The 27,235-nt window shown below is 40.3% G+C and overlaps 2 protein-coding genes across 13 annotated transcripts in view; one reads left to right on the forward strand and one right to left on the reverse strand.

Moving 5' to 3' along the window:
- PAWR (pro-apoptotic WT1 regulator) overlaps positions 1-23,866 on the forward strand; it is a 105,913-nt gene extending 82,047 nt beyond the window's left edge. Inside the window, exons 7-12 of one of the 12 annotated variants that reach the window (XR_011322587.1) lie at positions 125-10,401; positions 12,643-12,691; positions 12,787-13,644; positions 14,808-15,122; positions 16,112-16,178; positions 20,792-23,866. The gene's annotated coding sequence lies outside the window, so the exon portion shown is untranslated. Of the gene's footprint in view, positions 1-124; positions 13,645-14,807; positions 15,123-16,111; positions 16,179-20,791 lie in introns of all 12 variants that reach the window. The other 11 variants (XR_011322582.1, XR_011322586.1, XR_011322590.1 and 8 more) reach the window with 11 other exon arrangements.
- Positions 23,633-27,235, reverse strand: part of SYT1 (synaptotagmin 1) — a 356,785-nt gene continuing 353,182 nt past the window's right edge. Inside the window, 1 exon segment of the mRNA XM_069773427.1 lies at positions 23,633-26,762. Coding sequence (XP_069629528.1) covers positions 26,556-26,762 — 207 coding nt within the window. The 3' untranslated portion in view covers positions 23,633-26,555.

Consider the following 27,235-nt stretch of genomic DNA (forward strand, 5'->3'; position numbering starts at 1 on the left):
GTGAATTTGGTTTAGAATCATTTCTCCTACAGTTGACTTGGTTTATGAAAACCCAGTGGTCTTTGGATTTTGTTTTAAAATATAAAAGTATGTTCTTCCTCAGTTTTTGCATTTGGCATTGTAGGTTCTTCAGTCTTGCTGGGATATTTTGGCTTCAAGTACACATGTGCCTGTTCTGTGTTCCTCCTTTAGTCACTGGATTTGCCATACAATATCTACCTGATCTTAGCACTTGGTATGTTTCCCTGTGGATGTTCTAATTTTTCTCCAGCCCATCTCTTCCTTTCTCTTTTGTAATTTTATTCTCTTCTGTAATGTTGGTATCTTCTTGTTTCCCTTGTTCTGCTAGAACCTTCAAGTGGTATCTATGAAGTGTAACAATGTCCATAGAACTATTCTTTGCTGGATTTTTTTTTTTCCTTTCTTAAACAGACCTCAAACATTTGTGTGAGAATTTCTCTTTTGGTGGATAATTACACTGTGGAACGTACTGCTGCTGGAAGTTGCTCTGGGACACCAAGAACTTACCAAGGTTTTGAGAGGGATTGAATATTGATGTGGATATTAAGATGATCCAATGCTCTAGTTATACCATAAAAAGTTCTGTTAGTCTCCAATTGTTAAAAATGAAAAGGAAACCTTGTAGGAATATCACATGTAAGAGTGATGTTGACGTATGGAAAGTTTTTGGGCAGGAGTCAACAACAGGGATATCTTTCTGATGTGTATCTAGTGGTCCCAAATAGCACAATGTTCTATGGAGGTCTAGTGGGTTTCCACCTACATCTATCTGCAGGTTTGCCGCTGAGAGCTTCTGGTCTAGCAGCTGACAACCCTTTGCGTGTGGAAACTGATGCTTACATTTCACTTGGCATTCCTTGAGCAGCAAGGTCCATTTACACAGCCAATACCCATAGTCTTTCTTGCTAATACCTCAGTAGGGATTTCTGTTTAAGAAAAAATTGACTGGCAACTTCTGGATTCACTCAAGGCATTTGAAGTACTGTCAAGCATTTGGCATGTTTTAATATTTGATTAGGAAATGGCTGGAGTCTTCTATACCACATAAAAAGACAGCGCTTCATTTTCTTAGGCAATGCCAAGTTCCCTAGGCCTTTTCTTGGAAGTGAAAGTTGCTGTCTTCAGAGAAGACTTTTTTAATCTTAACACGTTTAAATTGGGCTCATTTTATAGTCTTGATGAGGGTGCTTACCTCAACAAACCCAAAACCTCCAAGCCTTCTTTTAACAATCACTAGAAGTTAAATCTTTGGAAAAGTTCTAGGAGCACATTTGAGGGCTAAGCACTTTAAGATCAAAAGAAATCTGTAAGTCCTTGTCTTCTTCATTGAAGAAAATCTAGCTAAAAAGACAAAACCCAGCAGTGTTTTTGAGTGACTACCTTGGTAGTCATTGATGGGCTTCTAGGGTATACAGTTGTTTCTACAGACTGAAGTCCTGCAAGTACCTTAACATAGCAAAGAATAACAGCAGAGTTCTAGAAGTATCTGACTTGCGTTTTCTACTAGTTTGGACCAAACCATGCAAAACATTGTTTGTAATTAGTGATGGAATTGTAGTGGATGTTGCTGATGAAGGAGTAGGAAAAGTGAGATTCTTTTACTTTTTAATTTGTATTTTAGGCTTTCTTCAAAGAAATGTGTCTGTGGTGTTAATTGCTGAGAGATTAAACAGTAAACTTTGGCAATAATTGTGTAAGTTTTAGAATCTTTGAGGTAAGAGGTGCCAGCTTTGATATCTTTAATTAATGCCTTTGACTTGTAGATATTTGTTACATAGTAAAGCTCTGTTACACATAACAAAAGGTAAAAGCCTTATCTACACTGCTGAGATAATAATCCAAGTCTATGTTGATTTTTAATCAATATGCTGTAAATTTTTAAGAATATTAAATAACATGGGTATCAAACTTTGTTTTGAGATCTGGAATTTCTTTAATAAGGGAGATAATGAAAATGTAGGCATATTTAGTGCTAATGCTTTGCCTTTTGTTCTGGTATACAAATGCTGTTGAAGAAGAACACGTTTTGTAATTGATCTTCTAATTGCTGACTTCTTTAGATGTTATGGCTAATAAAATCCATGCTTTCTGAAATAGCAAAAGGATGTACTTAAAATGTGGTGACAGCAAAAATGAGAACTTAATCTCTGCTTAGTCCTTGAGGGCGGGAGCTCAAGCAATTTTTATGGGTTTCCCTTGATGAAATGACCTGAAGATATTTAGGTATTACAGAATCATTCAACAAGCTATTGTGTAATCTCATGCAATGAAGCAGCATTAACTCTTGTCCTTTCTTTGTACCAGGGTATTTTCTAAGAACCCAAAGCACAATTTAAAAGAAAAACAGTGGGGTTTTGTTGCACAAGATTATATTTGAGAAAACTGCAGCTTGATAATTGGCATCTTGACACATTCTCCATTAGTATTTATCTCTGGAAATCAGATTTTGTAGACTGAGAGCCTGTGGAATGAAATCTTTGTTTTTCTGTCTCTCAGAAATGTTAATCTCTGCTTTTGCCTGAAGGCTCGTTACAACAGTGATGCATTTTAGAGTTTAAAATTTTGATTGCAACAGTGTAAGTGTGGTTACAGCCAGCTACCAAATATATTTAATGGGTGGGGACAATAAAACCACTGAAGCTTTGCAAGTTGAGACTCTCTAGAAATAACTCTCATATTTCTCTGTGAGGCAATTAGATAGAAAATGCTAATTGTTCCCAACCGAATCGCTGTTCCCATTTAACTGCTTCTGCTCACTATAGTTTGTAGTAAAATGTCACTTAAAAAACCCTGTAATTGTGTTGCTCTGGCTTTGTATGAGAAGTGACGTTTAAAAAAGGCCGGCCACTTCCAATTTTCACTGTCAGATTGTAGGATTTATAAAGATAGTTAAAAGCAGGGAGAAAATAAGGAAAAAATGTATGGCTTGAGACTGTGCAGGATTGAATATTAGGAGAGGAGTAGGTGTGTAAGGGTGAAGAAAATCTGGGTTTTCTCCATTTTTTTCACATAGTTTTCAACAAGGAAAGGCCAACAAACTGGATATTTTATAAAGATCTAAAGGTGGTTCCAGTTATCGCTGCAGTTAGTGTTTTTATGAGAAAAATATGACCTCCAGCTCTTCATTTGTTCACCTTTGCACAGATACTTACTTAAAAAGGAAAAGAATATCACTTTCCACCCTCCAAGATATGCAAATTGCTATCTAAAATCAGAGCTTTGGTCATATTTTTCCTAGACCATGCTAGCTGTAGATGAGTAGGCAGAAATTTTGGACATTACTTTTCAAATATTATGTAATTTGTGGTACTATTACAGTAATATTGGTTAGTATGTTTGATGTTTTTGGGAGTGTGTAGGGCTGGCCACAGGCATTTAGATCTCTAGCAGAAATGTGATAGAGCTGATTCTCAGGATGTGGTGGGAGCCCCTTGCTAAAGCACTGGGACCGTATGGAGGACTTCTGCTTGCATCTGAGCGCCCTTTTGCTGCATCCTGCAGATTTAAAAGTATTACAAAGTCTTCTTCAACAGCTGCTGACAGATTTATGGGTGGGGAAGAAAAAAAATAGACAACTACTTTTGCAGTATACCAGATAGGTATATGCAAGTGCTATAGAACAAAATGATTTGAAAAGTCTTTTAAAAAGCACACTGAATATGATGTCACCAAGTGAAGTCATTTAGTACACTTTAATGTAATTCACTGTGCCTGTCTAAAGTGGTGGTGCTTGTATGAGTTTTTTTAAAATGCTTAGAATAATTACAAATATATGTATCATATGTTTATGTTTACAAGGTTAGAATGATGATTTTTTTTTTTTTTTTAATGTAACTGACTCTCTATTCAGGTGCTTCCCTTACATCCATTTAAACAGCTGTACTTGTTTGAAAAATTAACTGTTTTGTTATAGGAAATGCTAACTAGAATTAGCGATTTTTTTGCTGGTGTAATGAGCCGTCATTTTTTAATACTAAAAATTTTAATCCAAAAATTGATTGCTTGAAAGTCACGTTCCTGTAAGAACTGCCATGATTATTAACTGTTTTCTAAGTAGTACCTAAGACTAAAAAAATAGGTAAAAGAAAACATTATTTACATTTTCCTACTTTCTTTAGTATTCAATAGCATTCATTACTCACTTTCTTAACTTTTTCTGTTTCAGTGAGATTTCACATGTGTATTTTTGGTTGATCTGCATAGCAGCAGGAGAAAGATACTCTTCTGGGTGCACTCGGTTGTAAAAGCCCAGAACTGGGTAACGATCGCCAGAAAGGTGCTTCTTATTTTGAATAAAACAGCTTGTGCAGCTCTATAAGTATGCTCTTCTTTCAGATTTCTTTTAAGCAGCTGTCAGGAGTCTCCACTGAGAAACTCTATGTAGGAATCGCATCCTTTTTATTTGGCAACCTGTCCGTTGAGTTTACGTTGCTTTTTGAATGCTGTTAATATTGTAGCTGAGGCAGTTGAGAGCAGAAAGAATTGTGCTGGCTTCCTTCCATATTCCAATATTTGGAAACTGTTCCTGGCAATAACAGCGTAGCTTTCTCCACCAGTTGAAGAAAGTGGATTGCTATTTGGGATTTGTAAGAAGTGGAAGTGTTTGCCCATTCAAAGGCAGTAGTGACCAGCAGGTGTTCACAGGGCTACCTCTGTAATGGTGAGCAATGTGCCATACTGAATTTTGTTAAGAGATCCACAGTAAGGTTGTAAATTGGATGTTAGCTCACATGAGAGGTCAAAGAAGTATTCAAAATAGAAACTAAACTCTTATATCTGAAAGTGTTACTGAAATGGATGAATTAAGCTGATGTCTTTGGTCTGTCTATTCTGTAGGTCAGTGAAGATGCAGACTTCTCAGGTCTTTTGCTGTGGTGCTTCTAATCTATAGGTAACTAAAGACTCAAGCTTTCCAGGTCTCTCACTTCACTATCCTTTTTTTCCTTCAACAGCACTGAATTATTTTTTATGACACTTAAAGACAAGTAGATCTCATTTGGCTACTTGAGGATTCTACAGTAGACGAGTGTAATTGTCCTTTTTCTTGGTTTCATTTTCTTCTGTTATCTTTTGCCTTATTGATACGTCTTGAGATTTTCAGTGCTTAAGCTGAAATATAGTTCAGCTTACATTCTAAATCTAAGGAAGGTTATCCCAGCAGATTACTATTTACCTCTGCAATTGAAGTGTTCTGTGTATTTTACTCATTTTTAATGCCATGGATGCAAAAACAGTTAAGGCTTCAGGAAATGCCTGTATCGATGCTGCCAAATGCTCAATATTTGAATTTATTAGCAGTCTTTTCTGGCCCCATGCTGCAGTCAGAGCTGTGCGATTACAGAAAGTAAACAACTGAAGTGCCTATGTGGGGAGCAAGAGTTATAGGTAAGCACTTTGTTGGGTTTTTTCCTCTCTCAGGCCATGCTCTAGATACACTGTGCTGTCCGCTAAGCTGCTGCAGCTAAGCAGCTGAACCAACATATTTCAGGGTAGTATCATTAACTGAGTACTGATATGAAAACCCACTGGACAGGATGAATCAGCTTCCATTTATTTGCAAATTGGCGGAATGTCATGTTCCTCCTCTGCTCTTCCTCTCTGAAATTTTTACCTGTCTTTCCCACTGCTCTCTTGCAAATAACAGCGTGTCCCAGTGCCCAGAAACAGGAAGGTTTTAAAGCAAGTCAGCTGTTGATTTGTGAGCTGCCTCATTCAGCACCGAGGCAGTGAGACACAGGATGCAGTTTACCAGGCGTTGGCACCAAGGAGAATTTTCCTCCTTGTAATCTGGCAAAATACCATATCTCCTCACCAAAGAGACTGAAACAAAACATATTTTTTCTCATCATTATGCAAAAATTAAAATAGTAAACTGTTTTGAGATCTTGGCAAGTGTTACTTTGGATTTTAATGAACTTTAATCACCTCTCAAGAAAAGCAATAATTAAATCACTTTGAATAAAGCATCTAAATTTGAAATCATGGGCAGAACTTTTCCCTCCTGTTTTGTCCCCTGCGTAACATTATGTTATTTAGCTTGTTAAGCATTCTTGGCACTTCCAAGAAGAGATAAAGTGGCATTTTGAAGAATATTTCTTATGGTGCTTAAGAAATCAGATCTCTATAAAATAATTTCCCAGTGAGCACAGAATTTGGCTAAATATTAGGCCTTTTTCCAAAGTAGAAAAGGAAACACTTTAATTTAGCACAACTTCTGAGTGAGTCATGTTCTGCCTGGTGAATTGCAAAGACCAAATACACGTGTACTGCTACAGTTCTTGCTAATGTGGCTCTAGGATCCCAAGCCTAAGATGGGAAGCTGCAAGGCCAGGGAAAGCAAGCCTCAAATTCAGTGTCATACAGGGAAAAGGCTGGGTGTGTTATACAGCCTTTTCTCATTCCTCTAATTATGCTTTTTATGATGCTGGACTTCATTGCAGGTCTGCTACAGTATTTTTTGTTTGTGCGTCACAGTGAGAATTCAGGGTGTGTTGTCGAGAGACGGGAGCGTGAGCAAAGGTCAGGCTGGATGGCAGGCAGGGATTGAGGCACTGGTAAGTATGCCTGCAAGGAGTATATTTGTATGAGATGATGATGTTTGGCTTGGGAGGGGAAAAGAGAATGCTGTTTGGTTGATATGTTGGCATGGAAATAGTTATCACAGTAGCTAGGCTGTACTGAACCTGTGGAAAATACCATTACTTAAAAATAAGTCCTCATGCATACTGATTCTGTTTTTCCTTTTATTTCTTTAGTGCAATAGAGAGTAATAGCTATGGGGTACAGAGGAAGTAGAAAGGGACAGAAGAGGGGTCAGAGTGTGAAAGAACAGGACGTTGCAAAAAGGCTTTAAAACAAAACGGGCACAGTAAGTCAAATGCGAGAGGAGGGTGGCTGGAGTCCTCTTGCCAGCAGACAGCCTGTCCCAGCACTCAGCAAAATAACAGCAGTCAACCAGAAAGGCATCCAGTCAACTTAGAAAGGCATCCAGACTAGGGGCTGTGAAAGGTGAGAGCCCGGAGATTCTTCCTTTTCAGGCAGATAAGCTTATAAAGGCTACTGCTTTTGTCAGTTTTCAGCTGATAAAAAGACCTATATGCTGTTATTAAGCCTATATGATCTTTGATAAACATCACAATACAAGGCTTAAAACTTATTACATGTTTTCAGGTGTATTTTGAAAGTGTATTTGGCACATGTAGTTTTTAAAATTGTCTCAGTGATATGTAATAAAAAGAGAAATGAGAAAGTATCCGCAGGCAATGAAGACGGCTCAGCAGAAGCAGTAGCAAATTCTTAGCAACAGCTGTGAGTGTGTTTGTGTGCTGCTGCTGTGTACTCTGTTACGTCTTTCCTTGAATTACCGTGTGGGTGAGTCTGATACTGGCTGACAGCAAGGTTGGTTTGGTGGAGCTGCAGAGAAATCTGGGAGTTTGCAAGCTCTGCAAGAACCAGGCAGAATTTAAAAAACAGTTCATGAAGAGATAACAGAGTGGCTGTGATGGGACTTTCTTCACTGAGGAAAGGAGGAATTTGACTATGAGCAGCAGTCTTAAGGACAGAGCACTCCGAACTCTACAGACTAGTGTCACTAGCAGTAATAACCTGTTCCTTTGAATCACAGCAAAGTAAGAGTAATGTCTGTGAGAGAAACTAAAGAATAGCATGGGATGATCTTAGTGTGGAGTGGTTTCTGTGCTCTGTGTTAAAAAAAACCCCAATACCTGGGCAGCATCTAGTCCTTTGAAAGGATCCTTTAAAAGGAAGGAGAAATGCCATTATGTCATTCATAGTGCCAGGTGCATTTGAAGGAAGGGGAGCTTACCTTTCTCATCTCTGATCTGCTGTAGAAGGATTCTCATTTTATTTGAGGGACCTTTTTTTTTTCTGTAAAGGGGATAGATCTGCTAGTCTAAGATTTTCCACAAGAACTCCTCAACTCTGAAATTTTCTGTGTTTTATAACTCATGTTTAGTATTCAAGAGAACTAATGTTTTAGCTATCTAGACACTGTAAACACTTCTCATTCCTTCCCCTTTCTTTCAATTAGGGTAAAATGTAGGGAAAGGATTTGAAATAATTATTTCTTAGAAGGGGAGAGGTGGATTTGATGATCATTGCTAAGACTGTGGTTTAATGGGTTTTAGTGTTACTGGAGAGCTGGATATTTTGGAAAAGATGTTCAGAACTTTGGGTGGCCATTCTAGAATCTGTTTGTAATGTACTTCTAAATTAGGAATTAAAAACAGATGCAACACAAGATTAATTAGTCTCCATGTACTTTCCCTTGTCACCATGCAGTCCTCCTGTGAGAGCTATATGCCAGAAAGCCAGGAAGAGGGCAGTCTCACCACAAGTAATTTCATTGTACAAGAACAAAAACTAATTCCCAAGTTTCCTCCCAAATGTAACCATGTTAAATAGAGGATCTGTTCAGGATTGCATAACTGCTTCTGTAGCAATTACAGAAAATGCCTACATGGAAAAGCAACAGTAGGAAGGCATCTGTGTTTCTAGCTTGTCTCTCTATAAGGTTTTCTTTCCTCTTCTGTTAATTTAATACAGATACAACTGTAAAATCCATTTTTCTCTTCAGTACATTTTTTTTCTCATTTGTTGTTTCTCTTCCTAAGTGAAATGAGCGGAGTCAGCTTGACAGAGCTAGCCAGCTTTCTGTAGATCCAGGGCATGTGATTTGTGGCCCATACTTGGGAAACCACTGGTATTAAGTCGTTTATGAAATCTACTTCAGTAGCATAATGACTAGAGAAGGATGTCAGCCCTCAGGAGGGACCAGGCTGGATGGAGTGCGAAAGAGCGGAGGAGAGAGAAATCCCATAGCCCGCTTGACTACAGGCTGCTTAAATCACTCAAGCTCTGGTTGAAACACTGACCTCTCCGGACAAAATAGTCTCTTTCCGATAACTCTCTGCCCTGCTTTCTGACTTGCTGCTGAGGAAGCAGGATCTCTATCCAGTTTATTACTGGATTATACACATGATAGACTATATACAACAGGTGATATGAACTCCATCCTAAACCAGCAGTTCTGTTTTCAGTAGCCTGGGTTACTCTTTAGATAGAGATGTTTAGATATCTCAGTCAAGACCTTTCAGTCAGCTGCTTTCTAGAGGCAGCTGCTTATCGGAGACCTTGCCTGTATGCTCTTCCCCGTACGGGCTGGGCTGGGTCGAGAGCAGGCTCGGGCTGCTTGGGCTCTCTGAGCCTTCCTCAGGGTGGAAATATGGCTGGGCAGCACATGCCGATAATCTCATGGAAAGGCTAGGATCAAAGAATTGTAGTGTGGGAAGCAGCCAGCTGGGGAATGGAATCAGAAGCCAGTTCAGCGATCCATTTATTCAGAAAGTGAATGAGCCGTCTGAGAGCTTTCCGAGGAAGCCAGAGCAGAGCCCTGGGCAAGTAAAGAGAAGAAAACCTGGTAGAAAACTGCTGCCTGTGCGTGAGGTCCCACACTGTCTTCTTCCCCCGCTGAGCTGAAAGGGACGTAGCTAAACGGGACGGTGGTGTGAACAGCCCTGTCCCTAGGGAAGGGAAAAGGGATCCAACGGACAGCCCTTGTGACTGCCCTTGATACACGGTGAGGAAAAAGGGGAGCTGTGTATTGAGTGCGAAAGGCTTCCTTGCCTTGACATGGTGAGAGACCAAGGCACTTGGTGAGGTCCAGATGTCCAGCTCTCTTTGTAGTGAAGGTTTCCATTTGTATTCTCTTTCTGAAATGGGAAAGAAAGACTTCTTTCACTGGAGGCCAGGCCATTTCACAAGTCCTGAAGAGACCAAAATATCCTGAATGAAAACTTGTATGTGGTGGCACTAGGTGTTGGAAAGTTACTTTCTTGTATGTTAAGTACATTGCAGTGTGTCTTGGAATTGCTGTTCAGGATCATTTGTTGTATTTCATCTGTATTTTTGTAGGCATAAGAGCTATTCTAATTTTAACATCAGATATATAGAACTACTAGAGCTATGTAAAAAGGAAAAATAGCAAACCAAAACCAACAGAAACCCCCAAACCTGAAGTAGCCTAGTGCTATCTTAATTAAAAGTTAGCAGACTGCTTTTTAATCGAGGGACTTTGCAAGTTTGTCTCAGAAGAGGTGGGGCTCACGTTGTTTTGCCCGGATGACTTGTGTGCCCATTTAATTCAAAGGGGAATAAAAATTCATCTGTCTGTCCTCCTATACAGACAGAACATTTTAATGTAACTTCATTTCACAGAATATATTTTATAAAATCAAATTGAACAGTTCTACCTAGTCCTTAGAAGCGGAGCCCTGAAGGTGTGTGAGGACACCACGTGCTGCTCTCCCAGCCTCCGAATTCCTCAGGAGCGAGTTTGGATGAAGTCGCGTCTCTTGGCTGGTCTGTTTACTGTCTCTCCCATTTTCAACATTCTTCTCTTGACCTGCAGTGTTAGTTTACGAACTCCATTACAAATTCCAGTACTGCAGGTCAGTAGGTGGAGTAAAGGTTTTAAGTAATTCCAGGCTGGTTTGGCGTGGGGTAGATAGGGGTGCATGATTGAATCAGACTCAAGTTAGGTGTGGTTTATCTTGATTTTACTCAACTGAAGTGAAACAAAATGACAAGGAAAAACATCCTGTTATAATTGTAATCAACTTCTGTGAGGTATGGACAGTAAGTGCCAAAGTTATGGTTATAGGAAACTAAAACATTAATGAAGTTGCAGTATTAGAGCTGCATCTGTTCTTGACCTTAAAGTGAACAGTAATTTCCAAGATAATTGAATTAGTATACATTTGTAAGTAATTTTCATAATTCATTGCTAAACAGTAACTGTTGCTTATTTCTAAGGCTGTGAACGCTTTAAAGACAGTACTTTCTTATTGTAAATGTGGCTTTAATCATTTTTTTAATGCTGGAGATAGAACTGTTCAGATCTACATTCATAAAGAACAGTTGAACCAAAAATCTGTTCTCCCCACCCTGCCTTTTGCTGAAGGCTGGGACAGCAAAACCCTTCTGTCCTGGGGAACTGAAAAAGGACACTGTCTCTTCATTTGAAATCCAAACTGTTCTGTTTCTTGGTTTTATATGAATCTGAACCATTTGGGGATTGCCAGCTGGAAGGCAACAGCCCATCCCATCACATGTTCTCAAATCCATAGGGTGCTAAACCTGGTACAGCACTTGCTGTTTCTGCTGGACCGCTTAGGATTTAAAATTGAAAAAAATATGACTTGCAATCTGGTATCTGAAAATTGGCAGACCACATCTGTTCAGAATGTTTTCGGACAGACGACTGGTTGCTGCCTGCCTAGCACTAGCCACTGCTCATGAATCCACATGAGCAGGTTGTTATGGCTCCATTTGTCATCCCAGTACTCAGTAAAGATTATGGATGGGTATAAGGAAATAGAAAAGAAGTCATAAAAACCTACCAGAGCATAGTCTTTTGTAGTGAAAGCAAAAGCCGAAGAGTAGATAAGCACTGTAATCTTAAATGTCATAAACCTTTAGGTCTGCAATATACTGAACTCAGTTCTGTTCTTAGTGATCAATATCTTCTCTTGAGTACCCTGAAAGGGAATCTGCAGACATAAAAAGTGCAACAGTCAAACACAATTTGCTCTGTGTTTCTTGGATAAAACAGTTCTAATGGATTGCATTAAAACATTAAAACCTATTTAGTCATTATGGACTTTGTAATGTCTAGTACACAAATTTTCAGGAAGTTGTTGTAGCACATATCAAACATGTCATGCTTGATCCCAGAGTTGTGGGGGGGTTTGTGTGTGTGTGCATGGGTATACACAGGCACGTATGCAGGTATGTTGGTTTAAACCAACATTCAGGTCTTACTGGAATTGCTCTTCTGAAGTATTAAAAGAGCTAATGAGAGTAGATGAGAAAGGTAGATAGATATTTTTACTTTTAATTTCAAGATATAACAATGTCAGAAACTTTGTTTTCTCTTTTTCCCAAATTGGCATTTTCCTTAAGTATGAAGCAATGACATCTGTGCCTGTCAAGTGCTTTTCAGCTGAAGGTTTGTTTCTGCGGGCTTGGCTTGGTCAGGCATCTCTCCTGCCACCCCCTACCCTGTTCACGGTCCGTGCCTGACATCTTCTGGTGGCATTTCCATACTACACAGGGGCCTCTATGGCAGTTAACGAAGAACATTGTAGGGCCCTAGAGCTTAAAAAAAAAAAAAAAAAGCATAACTGCTTTGGTGAAATTGTCATACTAAGGTTTCATAACCCTCAGAATTATTGTTGTTGTCTTCTGCTTCATCACCTTATTTATGTATGCAAAGTCTCACACAAATTCTGTATTTGCAGTTATTCCTCTAGGTTTCCTTTGCAGACTTCTTGATTTTGATGACATTTAAAAAAACAGGCAGGGGGGGCATTTTTTTTAAACAGGTGTCAAATAGATAAGATGCATTTTAACTGTATTGTGAAGTCTAATGAATTTTTAAAATGCATTTGACATCTAACTTGCAGCTTTGGGACTACTGTCACGTAACGGCAAAGCCTCATAACAGTACAGGCTTTAGACTCTCATAAATTTCATTTCCTTAAGTAAAGCTTAAAGCAATGTTTTTTTGGATGCTAGACCACTGCCTCTCATATTTCCCAGGAATTTACTGAGCTGCTATGCATATATATACAAAGCGGTAGGAAGATAGGTATGTGTTTAATTTAAAAGAAGCCGATGGTTTTGTTTACAGGAATTACATTCTAGTCCTCCATGTCCATTCCTTTCTACATTCCTTTCATTCAGAGGCTCAGACTGTTTACATGGTCCGCTTCCCTGGCGTTACATTAAACCCTGGAAAGAAAGACGGTTTCTCCGAAGAGGTCTGCTTGGCAAACTCCCCCCAGAGGAATGGTCTGTGTGGAGAGCTGGTGGGAATTTAAAGCCTGAAACTGTCAGCATCAGCACGGGGTGTTTGGCAGCAGTCCTGAAACGAGGGCTGCTGCTCGTGCTCCAGATGTCTGCTTGCTTCTTAACATCGCTGGGGATATGGCGTCCTTGGGCCTGGGACATGCCGTAGCCACTTACTAGCTGTGTTTGTTCCTTGAATTTCTTTCAAGTAAACAAAATATTTTCAGACACTTTCTCCTCCCATCTCTGGCTTCTTGAGCAGGCAGTCCCAGCCAGAGCTTTGTGTGGTTCCCTCTGTTCCCATCAGCACCAACGCTGTCCTGCTGTATGGCCCTCAGCCAGAAGGCTTCAGGCCTGCTTGCACCATCCTTCAGGACTGCGTGTATATAAGTGAGGCATCCAGCTTTCTCATGTTCTCCCTTTGGGCCACCACTGATTTTTCGGTGCTCTCCCTGCATGCGTGAGCCTGTGGGGACAGAGCTGTATGTTATTTTGCTGCAAGGCATCCATCCCTCAATGCTGCGTGTAGTCTTCAGAGCTCCATGTAAGTTGAAGTACCCTTCTCAGGACTTTCCACGTTATGTCAAAAATCTTGTTACTTTTTCCCCTTGCTGTTTGGCTTCCTGAAAAGTCCTCAAATGCCTTGTGAAGATTGTTCAGAACATGTCTATCTCCTGCTCCTCCCAGAGACCTGGGGCTTTCTCCTCAGACAAGATCATCCCTGAAATGAAACTACTGAGACAACAGTCATGGGTGAGCATTTCAGAGCACCTTAGCTGCTTCTACTTTTCTGTGCTGGGTTTGGTTTGAGTACAGCCTACAAAGCATTAAAAGCATTGGCCCTAAAATCCAAAGCTGAGATAATGCCCTCACCTACTAAAAGGATAATCCAGCTCCTCTCTCTTCCTATTATTCTGACATGGTTTTGATCAAATTGACGTGACCAGCACTTAGTGAGGCTTTAAAGCTCTTGCCACAGTCTGACGTGACATGAACTTGCAATTAAGAGAGCATGCTCTGCTGAAGCACAGGACGGGGCTGGCACCGAGAGGGGTTCCTAAACCATTTCACGATCTCTCCAAAGCTAAGTGCCAGAATAATGCTTTGTCCTGTGTAGGGCCAACTTGTCAGAGGGCAACTTGGATGGTTTGGGAGAGACTTATTTTGAAATTGGCATTAAACTGAGGTGCCACTTCCAGGTCTGTGCATGAGCACCGGGTACCTGAACTCCTGGTGTAGTCGCTGGAGCTCAGAGAGTGATGTCGCTCCCTAATGCACGCACCCGCTGCCTTGTGCCTTAAATTGCCGTTTCATTGACCAAATCTCTGCTGTCTATACTTGGAATGGAGCATCAGGTACGCTTGTAGACACCTGTATGTGGATACCTATAGTCAGAGGTCTTAAGCCAAAATCCCCACCCTCATTACAAAGTGATCTTCATTTTGCAGCATCCAGAAGTACCAGCATTTTTTAAAGAAAGTCTATTCCACATCACCTTCCTTGAAAAATCATTTCAGTTCTGTGCAGTCAGTAGGTAGCCCTGTCAGAAATGCAGTCCTCTTCCATTGTATAGAAAACAGAATTTTTAAATATAATTAAAGTATTCTGGTTAATTATTTAATACCTTTAAAAGCTTTCATAACTGTAGCCTCTGGACACTCAAAACCATGCCAGTTCATCTCCAGCATTAACCCTAGAACTGGAGAATTTCTTGATAGATGGAATACATTAATTTCTATCAGAATATTCAACAGGGTACTGAACAGGTTGAAAAATCTTCCTCCTCCTTTATGAAAAATGAATCTGTGGTCAGGCAGTTTCCATGGTTGCGTATGTAGTTATATAGGAAATACATTTACCTTCAGTTTTTTTGCATGCTGTATTTTACTGTTGGTTTTTGTATATTTACAACTAAGTAGGAGGAAGAAATACAGCAAGGTGATGATTTGAGTGCCTTTCAAGTTGAAAAAGAATGAGAAATGGCCTTAGTCCTCGCTAATCGTTGTTGGCCGATTCTGAAGACCCACATTTTCTATATGCCTGCCAGGTTCAGAACCTGCACAATCCTGCAGATAACACACCTGGGTCACTCTCTGCTTTCTTCTTCTTCCACAAAGTGGAGCTACAGCTGCACTAAGTGAAAAGAATGTGGAAAAACGATTGAAGCATAAGGAAATAATGTTCTGCACTGCAAGAAAAGTTGAAGCTTGACAGCTGAAAGTGAAGGAGAGGTAATTCATCAATTTAGCTTTGCAATGCTCTAGATCCAGAAATCATAGAGGCTTCTCATCTTAATCCATCTTGAGTGAGCAATGAAGCGTGTGTACTGCTTGCACATGGCATACCCTTTCTTTACCTTGGCACAACTCTTACTGGGGGTGGTAGGATGTGTTTCTTGTGGAAGGCAATGGTTGGTTTTCAAAACAGTGGTTTCGTTTACAGGTAGAAATGCATGGTGGCATGTATCGCACCACTGAGTAGCAGTGACTAGTGTCTACTGTGACTCCTCAGATGATACTGCACAAGCAGCTTTGTGAAATCTTTAAGAACTCTTTGGTGATGCTTTACGGCTGAGTGAGAGCATCCAGATACTCTTGAGGTTTGAGCTGTGTCAGAATCAAAACTCTAATCGCTGCTGCAGCCCTGTGTGGCGTATTGCCAACCTGAGGTCAAATAAGTGGCATTCAGTTTCTGTCTACAGAAGAAGAGTAATAATGCTTACCAACTCATTACTGAAATAATTATTTAGATATGATGGGCAAGGTTTATACAGCATGTTGAAAAAGAGTGATAGAAGTTCCTAATTATGGAACTAGTGGTATTGTTAATATATTAACTCTGTTACATACTTCCTACAAAACTCTTCCTCAAATTCTCAAAGAGATAAAGATTCTTGTTTCCTAGTTACATATGTGGAAACAGAGGTAGCAGAAATGTGAAGTAGATTACATAAGATTCCCTGAAAAAAAAAACAGTCAGGAGTAAAACCTGATCATCACAATATAGCATTCTGCCAGTCAGGCCAGCAATTACTTAATTAGCTCCTAAGTACACTGGAAGTTCAGTTAACTAGGATGGTAAGCCCAACAAAAAACCAGCTACAGCGGTGGCTGGGATTAGAGAAGGTTTGGGAAATGCAGCCCTGGACTGTAGAGCAGAAAATACAGGGTACATCTAGCCATGGGGTACATATAAAGGCAGTGTTTCGGCCTGATTTTAGTGACAGAATCGGCACAGAAGATGGATCAGCCACGTCTGTGCATGAACTGATGCTCACTGATGTGGAGGTGAGAAGCTTGGGGAGGTTAAGCCAACACTGGTGCAGCTGGCGGTGTGAGGTGGTGGCTGATGGGGTCATGGGACTGATGGGACTAATGCTGGATATCCCTGAAGTATCGCTATGCTGGCTCCTTGCTGTTACATTTACCAGTAAACCTGCCAACTTCCTTGTATGCCTTTTATGCCAAGTAGGGAGCAAGGGGAAGCAAAAGGGGCTGGTGCAAAATCCAGTTCTGCCCAAGCTGAAGACCTTAGCTGCCCCTCGGCAGGCTCTTCCTCATTTCACCCTGCAGTTCTGGTGAAGGGAAAGACCTGACCCTAAGTCTTTGCTACACACACTGCGCTTATTAACCGTGGGAAAACTGCCTGCCTGTATGTGTAAACTAAGCAAATAGCACACTGCTCCTTACTAACTCCTTGGTTTTCGTTATTGCACCTTGGGCTGACACTGAACTGTATCTCCAGGCAGTCTGCAGGAGCCATGTGTTAGGAATCACAGAATAGTTTAGGTTGGAAAAGACCTTTAAGATCATGGAGACCAACCATTAACCTAATACTGCCAAGTCCACCACTAAACCATGTCCCTAAGTGCCACATCTACACGTCTTTTAAACACCTCCAGGGATGGTGACCCCACCATTTCCCTGGGCAGCCTGTTCCAACGCTTGACAACCCTTTTGGTGAAGAAATTTCTCCTAATATCCAACTTAAACCTCCCCTGGCACAACTTGAGGCCATTTCCCCTTGTTCTGTAGCTTGTTACTTGGGAGAAAAGACTGACACTCACCTGGCTCCAGCCTCCTTTCACGTAGTTGCAGAGAGCGATAAGGTCTCCCCTCAGCCTCCTTTTCTCCAGGCTAAACAACCCCAGGTCCCTCAGCTGCTCCTCATAGGACTTTTGCTCCAGGCCCTTCACCAGCTTTGTTGCCCTTCTTTGGATGTCCAATCAGTTATTTCATGGTATTATCCAGATCAGTAATTTCCAAAGTGCTGGGATTTTTCTTCCCCCTGATGAGTAGTACCCTGTGGCTGTGTGACCAGGCATGTGTTGAATTGTGTTGCATGGCAAGGAAGAGACCATGTTGCTGCTAGTAAGACCAAATACACTTCACAGATAACTGTTTTAGATAATTAACAGGATCAAATGTTTTCATATGTTCTAAGTAGTTCAGATGAAAAGGATACAATTCTTGCAGGATTTTGAAAACTGACCTAGCTCTGCAAACCCATGTCACAGTAAGTGGCTGTTCTACACTACCATGTGTAAATATATTAATGAGATGATCAGGAAATGGCATTAATCTTCTCTCTCTCTTTTAATTTTTTTCTCTTTTTCACTCTAAGGAAGAGTACAACAACCTTTAAGGACATTGAAAATCCAGACAGTTTTGAGTAAGATAACTTGGCTGATGATTATATGATTGTTTAGCAGATTGTGTCAATGGTAACTTCAGATTTGCAATGTTAATAGGTAGGGATCTTGAAGCCTTTTGCTGTGGCTCTGGAATGTATATGGCTAGCGTCTGCAGTATAGTAATGCCCAGGTGCCCAAACTGTGGATCAGAAGTCTGTGTGCTGCAAACAATAGGAAAAAAAGTTGAACATGGCAACAAAGTGAATGAAGTGGGAAAGTGTGGTATATGCCATGTCATATGCTCAGCAAGGAATGGTGCGCTGCTGCTTACATGTGAAGGACACCTACTCTTTTCGAGGTGCTGAGGAATACAGTGTGCCAGTGCCTATTTGTATTTGAGCTGCTAGTCAAGGAACATGCTGTGTAATTGTGCAGGTGTGACCAAAAGTTTGCTCCCCGTGAGATGCCTTAGAGAATGTGAGTCACGCCGGCCTCAGTCAGCTTGAGTAGAGATAGTCCTCTTAGCCTGTGATCAGAGGAGAAGTACTTGTGCCACCAACTTCAAACAAGGTTGGGAGGAGACTGGCTGAGGCTAATGTGCAGTTCATGCTGATTGTTCAACTACCTTGGTTATAATGAAATGGGCTTGCGTTACGGCCCTAGGCAAAGAGAGTGTTCACTCTCTCTTAGGGAAGGGGTTACTGGAGATTTGATGAAGGCACTTGAGATGATGAAAGTCGTGGTGGGAACTGATTTAGAATTTCTGGTGCAGGGGAGGAAAAAAAAGCCCTTGGTGTCACCCAGTCCATCACATTTCTTCTCCATCAAAAGTGCTACTACGCTTCTTTGAAGTGCTGGTATGACTCATCATTGCTAATAAGGTATAGAATAAGATCATGAAAAAAGTATGCTTTTGACTGCATATGTAGAGAAAGGTATTGTATTGTGGCAAGACATGAAACACTGTAGCATCTTTCTGATTTATACTCTGAAACAAGTAATAACTGGTTGCAAAGGCTTTTGCAACTCAGTGTTTTTCCCTGAACCCATGTTCCTAAGAGATTGTTAGGCACCAGTTGTCACAAAGTGGTTGAATAAACTTTAGAAAGGAAAGGAAAGTTGGCTAAGCAGAAGTGGAGCAACGGAAGCCTGAGAAGAATCAACAACAGAACAGCTTGTGCTCAGCTGGATTAGGGAACATGGTAATTACAACATAAACAGTAGCAAACATGGGATCAAAAGTTTAGTTGGAAGAGATCTTGTGGCTCTGTTGACATGGGGAAAGTCAAGTCATGGGCAGTGACTTGGAGAAAGACAAAAACAAGATCGTGTGGCCTGAGGCTATACGGCAAGAGACAAAGATTTGGTCCCCTGATCTGCAAGTGATTTCTTTTTCTTCCTGCATTTTTTTCCCCAATTTATTCCTCTGTGTTATCTGTACTTTAAAAAATGTCAGCTGGAGAAGCTTGCTTGCTTTTCTTGCTTGCTGTTGTTGCATTACTAATTACTGCAGATTTAATTATGGTCACGGTGCTCAAACCTTTCAGGCAGCTATTTGTTTGTGTTAAATCCAAGGAGTGAGAGCATTAACCAATTCTCCTCATGACTGGGTTGGAGTGGGAGATGTAATTCTTTCTGTGTGGAAAAAAAGACTCTTTTCAGAAGCATGGAGCAAAGCAACAGTGATAACCTGAGTCTTCTCAGGTTTTTATTCTGGAGACCTGGAAGGCTCAAACACAGGACAGTATGTGACCTAGGTAGGAATTGTCTTCTCTCTGGTACAAATCTGTAGCTAGATACTTCTTCTCTAGTATGGTAGAAGTCTGTAGCTAGGGTATATATTTATTCGTTTGCCCCACATTTATGTTCATTTATACAATCTCCATAAATGTGTTACATTTCCTTCAAGATTGGCTCTTTTTAGATTTACTTTTTACAACTTCTTTCTGCCAAGGACTCGCTTGATTCTTTTTTATACGCGGTGTTTGAGCATACCTGATTCAGCTGCCGTGGAGAGCTTTTTACTCTGTACCAGATCATATGACAGCATTTAATGGGATAGTATTTTCCAGTTTTCCAATAGGTATTTTTCAAGGCTTCATTTGATCTTTGATAAGCGCTTTGAGATATTTGCATAGAGGGAGCTCTGTCTCAGCGGCAGTAGTCACCATAAGGGAGAAATGTCCTTACCGAAGTCAAGAAGCATCCTGGTGTCTGCACGCAGTGCTCTGCTGGGACACGTAGGCATGTTCTGTGGGTGTGTGAAGCATGTCTACAACGAAACAAACTCCAAATAACATATATGAAGTCTAAATATGTGTATGAGGATAGTAATTTGAACATCCTTTGTGTATTCCCACTTCATAATAAGCTTTCATTATGTTCTTAGAGACTACTGAGAAGACAAATCTATTTTTCTGTCAGCAATTCCTGTACAAAAAAAGTGGTTCTGCCTTTATTTGCCTTAATGGCTTGACCAGCTCTCCTACCTTCTCTTCTTATTTGAGATCATCTTTACAGACATTTTTGTACTACTGTTCACAGAAGAAAGAATATTTGGGTGATCAAAAACATTTGAGTTGAAGTGCCTGTCTGGGTACTTGTTTCTCAATATACGAAATTAGAGATGTCCTCGTAATTTAGGTCTGCTCCAGCTGAAACAATTTTATGCCACATATTAAATTTTGTCATCTCACTCATCTGTTTTCTAAATCATTAATAAATATTCATCTGCAACAATGGACCTCTTAGCACCCCACCCTTAATCTTACACTATGCTGAAATTTGACCATTTAATCTTCATTTAATCCATGAAAAAGACTATCAGTCACTCTGATTACTTAATTTCCTTGATAGCCTTCTCTCAGGGCTTCTGTGTATCAATCAGTGTCAGATCAAGGTGTATGGTTGGACAGGAGTGAGTGAAACTCTTAAGTTTGATGAAGCAAGGAGTTCAAGCCAATTAAATAATTTAGCCACTTATTAACTTTGAAGAGTTGGCTTACAGATTCTTAACTGAGTTAAACAATAGAAGCAACCTTGTATTTGAAAGAAAATATATGAAAACTGCTTTGACTCTGTGAATGTTACAGAAACTATATCTCAAAAAAAAAATTGGTTTAATAATATTGCCAATTTCATGAAGAAAAAACCCATCGTGAGCGGGATGCAAATTACTGAGCCTCAGCGTCTGTCTTTCACCAGAACGAGTGGATGATAATGTTTCTGACTAAGTGTGAAATAATTGACTTCAGTGTTGTATTCCAGGTTCCAACCTGTCAGGCTTTCAATCAGGATTTACAGCCAGAAATCCTCCTCCTTGTGACGGATGGTCCGAGGGAGAAGACAAATACAGCCTGAGCCTGATCTGGAGCTCTTCAATGACAGATCCATGTCAGGGTTTTGGAACCACCTCTTGGTGCCAGTGGGTGCTGCTGCTTCTTAGAAAAGAGTAATGAAATCTTCTAGACTAAGGTACACGGATGTGAATACAATAAATACAAGGAGAGGAGATTTCCTGGGCTCTGGGAGGATGTGAGCAAAATTAGGGAGGTTTGTGTAGGGTTGTGGGATAATCTTGATTAGCGGAGCAGAGAATATTTTGCCACTTCTGTGCATTGGTCTTTTGTTTAGGAGAAAAACTGATGTTGGCTCTATTTGGTGTGTAACATCAGTGCATCGCCTACTGTGTGCTTTCCTTGTTGTAAGTAATAAGAGAGTGTACAAGGATATGAAATGGTTGACTGAAATTAAATGTGAGCTGTCAAACTGATAGGACTGGTTCTGTCAGAAGATGAAACTGTTGGTTTGGGCTTTTTTGGTCTAAATGGCTGTTCAAAATCTCAGTATACTGCACAGTGCCGGCACTGAACAAAAAGACTGTACTACCTGCTCTCTCCATCTTTACCCCAAAAGCCTGGAAGAACTGTCTTCACTTCCCCAACCTATTTGGCCTCTTAATAAGCTCCATTAAGGACGTCTAGATAATTTGTTTGTAGAACTTCATTTTTTTCATGTCGAATACAGCATAATCTTGAAATAACTCTCTTCGTACAGTTCTTGTGTCTGAAAATGTTGCTGCAGGTGTCAGTCACAAAGTACTACATAAAGTCTTCCCTGTACTGGTTTGTCACATGCTTTTGGAACTGCTTTCTGGTGCAATGTTAAAAGTATTCGCTATATTGAATATAAAAAGATTTACTGCATATAAGGTAAATGTAACTAAGACTGGGTAAAAGTTCTTGTGGTATGTATAGAAAAACCCTTTTCCAGACTTTCTTTAATGCCTGGATAAACAGTGTCTGAACTGACACTGAAAGTAGGGGCTGCGTGAATTTGGTAGATGTTGTGTTCTGAAAAGCAGGTCAGTATGTATATAAGAAACTGAACTGGTAGCCTGGAGTAAAATGCTAATGCATAAATAAATAAGGGAATTGAGTGTTAGAGTAATCAGGAAATATAATGTTCTAATTCTTGCTTTGCATAACTAACAGGCAATTAACTTTCATTGACTTATGATGTGAAAAGTGATCGAGAGATGTAGATCCTTTGCTTTGGTAACAGTCTGTCAGTTGGGAAGAATGTTTTTCTTGACAGTTGATTAGAGGTTACATGAGCTGAATAAAATCGGTAATTTTTGCTGCTTTTCCCACTTAGTATAACAGCTATTATGTGAAGCATTTTTCCTAACATTAGTTGTAACGACTGGCTTTAACTGATTAGCCTTGTTGGAAGAACTGGTTTTGATATTGACAAAGATGTCACTGTGGTATGCTCAAGATCTGCAAAAATGGCCGGCGCATATAGAACCTGGATCAAAGTATTTTTATTTATTGACTTCTTTGATAGATTTGGGTCTGCTCTGAAGCAAACTGCTTCTCTGAGGGAAGTATGTGCTTGGTCTGATGATGCAACAGCTTAGATGGCAAAGAAGGGAGCAGCAGCATCTCATACCTCCATGATGTGGCACCTGCCTTTATCTATGGGGAACCACACTGCACCACGGGAGTGTTACCTCAGCTCCCGCACACCAAGCAGGCATCACCTCACAGCAGATCGGTAAAGCTGCAGACACAGACTCTAGTCATTCACAGTTTTGGAAGAGTAACTGCTCTCCAAATCACCAGGAGATGTTGGCCTGCTCTCGCTCGCCGAGAGTGGCATCAGTCCATTTGGTGCTCATTGACACTAGATGATGAAAAAAAAATAAAAATAGGGCGCTTTCTGAGCAGTGGGAATAGGGAAAAGGGTCAACCCTGAAAATATTTACAATGAGCTCTAACTCGTAGTAAGGCCTCGTTTAACAACGGCTGTGGTTAAACTGGTGCGTATCAGTGTGGTTCCTGAAAGGAATGGGCGTATTTCTCTTGAGACTGGGGAAAAAGCAAGGGGGCGGGGGGATTGCTGTGGAAAATGGTCATATAAAAAACAAACATGGCTACAGGTTTGGGGTTTTTGGGCGAGTTTTTTGTTGTTTTTTTGGTTGTTTTTTTTTTTTTTTTTCTTAAGCTGTTTCTTTTCATAGACTCAGGAACTTAAAATGTTTCATAGCACAATGTTTTCAATCATTTTTTGTTTGTGGATTCACGTCCTCCCATACCTCCTCCCTCTGCCTCTTATACAGTTTAAGCTTTTATTTAATGATTTAGTTCACATGAGGCTTGATTTTTCTGGCCAGCTTAGAAGTAGTTCTTGAACGTAGGTTAAAAATACACCATCTCTCTCCAGAAGAAAACTTCAATCATAGCTCTAACACAATTGGCTTGAAGAGTACTGGTGTGTAGGTAACTACTTGTGGTTTTTTGTCGTGGTGTAGAAACTAGTCCATGTTTTGATAGAGAGTGATGTTTTTGGAGGTGAAAAATCAGGCTCTTGGGAAAACAAGGTAATAGTTCTTGCTCTGCAATAGAGGTGGAGAATTCATGTACTGGAGCACTGCTGGCTGTGACCACCTTAAAGCACACCACACTGATGAAAGCAGCTTTTCACAGCCCCTCGAAAAGTGCTGAGCTATTACACTTGTGATGATACTTCAAAGTTTATGATTGTGCTGAAGTCCTAGAGTGAAATGTCTTCAAAATTTTAGATCAAAAGAGAAACACTAGAACATCAACAGGAAATAAAACATTTTTATTGAATATCTGTGTAATATGTATGTTAACGACAATTGGAAAACTCTACTGTGGGAAGTCACTACACAAAGTGAAACAAAATATAAACCACCTCATCAAAAATGAAGGTAAAATACGGCTAAAGTTGTCAGCTCGCGGGCCACGAGCGATATGGCAGGATAAAACACCCCAAACATTTCTACAAGATACAGAGAAAACCCACACAGAGAAACACTCAAGCAGGCAGTAAATATACACAAAGGCAACTAGGATCTTTCTACAGCATCAGATTCTAATACTTCACACAGCTTTGTCAGAAAGGTACATGTGGCTTCTTTGAGGATGAAAATGTCATCTTGGTCACACGGCAGGTTCAGTCTCTTGAGAATCATTGTACCTTACAAACCAGTTCTATGGTGACGTGTTCAGTCTGGCAGTGTAGGAAGAGAAAGCATTAAGAATACCTTAACACAATGAGTCAGTCCTGGCAGTTGTTTGAACCTGCGGCTATCCTGAATGAACAACTGAAAGTTGGAGACCATGAAGCTCTTAACGCTGGAAAGCTGACTGTCTACTTCTTCTCTTTGGTGGGGTTTGGTCCTTAAGGTTAAGATTTTAAAGTATTCCAGCTTGATGCTTTGCATGTATGCGCCTGTTTCTATCAGAAAATGTCTCGCTTGTGTTTTTTCCGTGTTTCATGTAAAAAACAAAGAAAATGGGTCTTGCTAGTCTCACTTTTGGAGGGGGGGGAGAGATCCAGCCTTTTATTCTCCTTCCACTTCTTTGCTGCTTCTTTTACCCTCAGTGTACTGAAAACATTGGTGCTTGGCCATCACAGCACTGACCTTTCAGACTGTCACGCCTCTGCCAGCAGCAGAGCCTTGAGGGAGCTGTGGAATTCAGTTTTCAGTACACAGTTGCCTGATTACATTCGTCTTTGTTCTTTGTTTTCAGTAACTTCTGTTAAGATACAATTAGTAAGAACGTTAATGGTTAATTCTCATGCCTCCCTCCAAAAGGTGTAGCTTTTCCACATTTTTGGGGTAGTTTGCATTGCTGAAAATAATGAACTCTTTGAAGCATTATAAATATATTCACAGCTTGGAAAGATAAGCGAGGGGCCTCAAAGGACAGTACACGAGATAGATAGAAGTGATGCCCTAAATGACTTGATGAGATGGTACAAGCTGAGATGACATGCTGGCTAGCTGTAAGATGACTATCTACAGTAAAGTGGCGGGGGGCGAGGGAGGTTGGAAATGTAGAGTATTGCACAGGGCTTGACAAAATGCTGCGTGGTCAACCCATTCAATAGAGCATCCTTGTCCCCGGCATAGCTCTCCAGTTCTAAATTGGTCCGTAATAACTAGAACTGCTTGTGCTATGCGTTCCTTCGGCAGTGCAGTAGAAGGGAATGGCAGTATTATTACAATATCACTACGGAATAAATTGATTGCTATCCACTGAGAAAACTACATTTCTAAGCACACACGGCAGTCACAGTGATACACAGAGCAGTCTTTCAAGACTCTTATGGAATGACTAGTAGCTTCATAATAGTGCCATTTACTACATAATAACATTGAAAACATTTAAAAACTCCTCCTGAAACGAGCATCTAGTATACAGAAGAGGTTGCTTCAGTTTTCTAGAACTTGTTCTTTGTTTTCACTTTTTTTTTAAAGGACAAATTAAAACTTAAGTATAAATAGTATATAAAAGGTCACTAGCTGTTCTCTTTTGGCTTACTTTGAAGTGCATTTAGAACTATGGCTAAATTTTGTCATCTTCTGATGGGATTACAATACTGTCTGTTTACCATGAAACTATTTCATATAATAAACTCACACGGCTGTGTCTAAAAAATATTCTGCATTCCTTCTAATCTGAGTTAGTATAATAAAATATTTTGTTACAAAGTCTAATGTGCAAACTCATTATAATGTGAAATCGTGGATGGAATTCACAGTATGCAAATTTTGTATAAAGGTGATAATGGAGAGCTACTCTTGTTTTTGTGGCAGTATTTCACTACTGCTGCGTCTTCCCCCCTCCCTGCCCCCCCCTCCCTGCACAACCTCTGCAATGGTCTTACTTTGTATGTTCGATGAAATCGTTGCCTCCTATGGAACTGCTTCCTCAACTTTCAATCTAAAGCCATTTCAGTCTGTTACGTGTTTGCTTTGGAATATATACAAAAAAATTATATCCTGGCTTCTGGCTACATCTCCTTGAGGTCAGCCACGGAGCTGCTCAGATCATGCTAAGTTGCCTGTGAAAGAAGTCTACCCAATTGGATTTGCCCCTCCAAGATTCACTGTGGACGCGTAGCGTGTTATTAGGATGGTCCAGTTGAAAGCTCAGATTTAAGTTGTCCTTTAAGATGTCAGTGTAACACTACTAGTGCCTTACAAGTTGGAATTTTTTTTCTGGAATGCAGACGGTACAATAGTTACCCTATAATATATTATCAGCTCTCCTATATCTCAGTCAATTTACATAATTTAAAATAGAACATCTTATTAAAAACATCTAGATATACACAGATTAGGAAACGCTTACAACATACAAATACACAAACTAGAAATAAATTCTCAGCATACTGGTGTATATATACAACTGTGTGATACAATAAATAATTTCTGTCATGCTCTATCTACACATCATATTGCTTAAAAGAAGAGTAGATCTGGGGGGGCAGTGGTGAAATGAAGCGCCTTTAGAGGGCTCTCTACATTTAAATTTGTGCAAATTAAAACAGGAATTTAAAAGTACAACTGATCTGTGTCAGGACCACATGGCTGGAAATGAAAGGACCCATATTACTGAGGTATTTACAGATACTGGCTAAAGAGCACTATGTGGGCAAATGCAGAAAGGCTTCTTCTTTTTTTCTTCTTCATAATTTAATTTAATTTAATTTACTTCTTGACTGCCAGCATGGCATCTACCTCCTCCTCGGGCTGTAAGGTGTGCCACTGTGCAATGGGCCGCCGAGGGTTGGCCAACATGTCTGACCAATGCCGCAGCTCCGCTCCGGTGCTGTTGTAGCCCACAAAGACTTTCCCGATGGCATCGTTCTTGCCAATCTTGTCATAGTCCAAAACAGTCACAACAATTTGCACTTTCTACAACGAGAGAGAGAAAGACCAGTGAGCGTGACGGCGAGGGGAAGGCGGGCAGGGATGAATCTTGGGACAGAAAACAACAACGGACACTCCACGAAGGGGGTAAGTCTGTGACAGCCGGAGCAGGTTTCCCCAGCGAGCACCAAATTCAAACTGTTGTCTTTGCTTCCTGTGAGATTCCCAAATAAAATTAAGTTCACAGCCTCCCTGTTAACTTGAAACTTGCCCCCTTGCATCGAAAAGCTTCACGTGGGAATTGAGGTTGATTTTTTTCCTTTAACGGATAACAACGTATGGATTTTTTGGTTGTTGTTATTGAAGACTTAGACTGCTGGAAGGCTGTAGGGCTAAAAGGGAGATCTTAAGCTAATTTAAAAGTAGTGCAATTTAACACATCATTATTGTTTAAGTAAATATGTTAGCAGTTAAAATTCAGAAACAGCTCTACCCCAAGTTAACATTTGCAATGTCAT

This window comes from Haliaeetus albicilla, chromosome 28, assembly GCF_947461875.1.
Source record: "Haliaeetus albicilla chromosome 28, bHalAlb1.1, whole genome shotgun sequence".
Taxonomy (NCBI): domain Eukaryota; kingdom Metazoa; phylum Chordata; class Aves; order Accipitriformes; family Accipitridae; genus Haliaeetus; species Haliaeetus albicilla.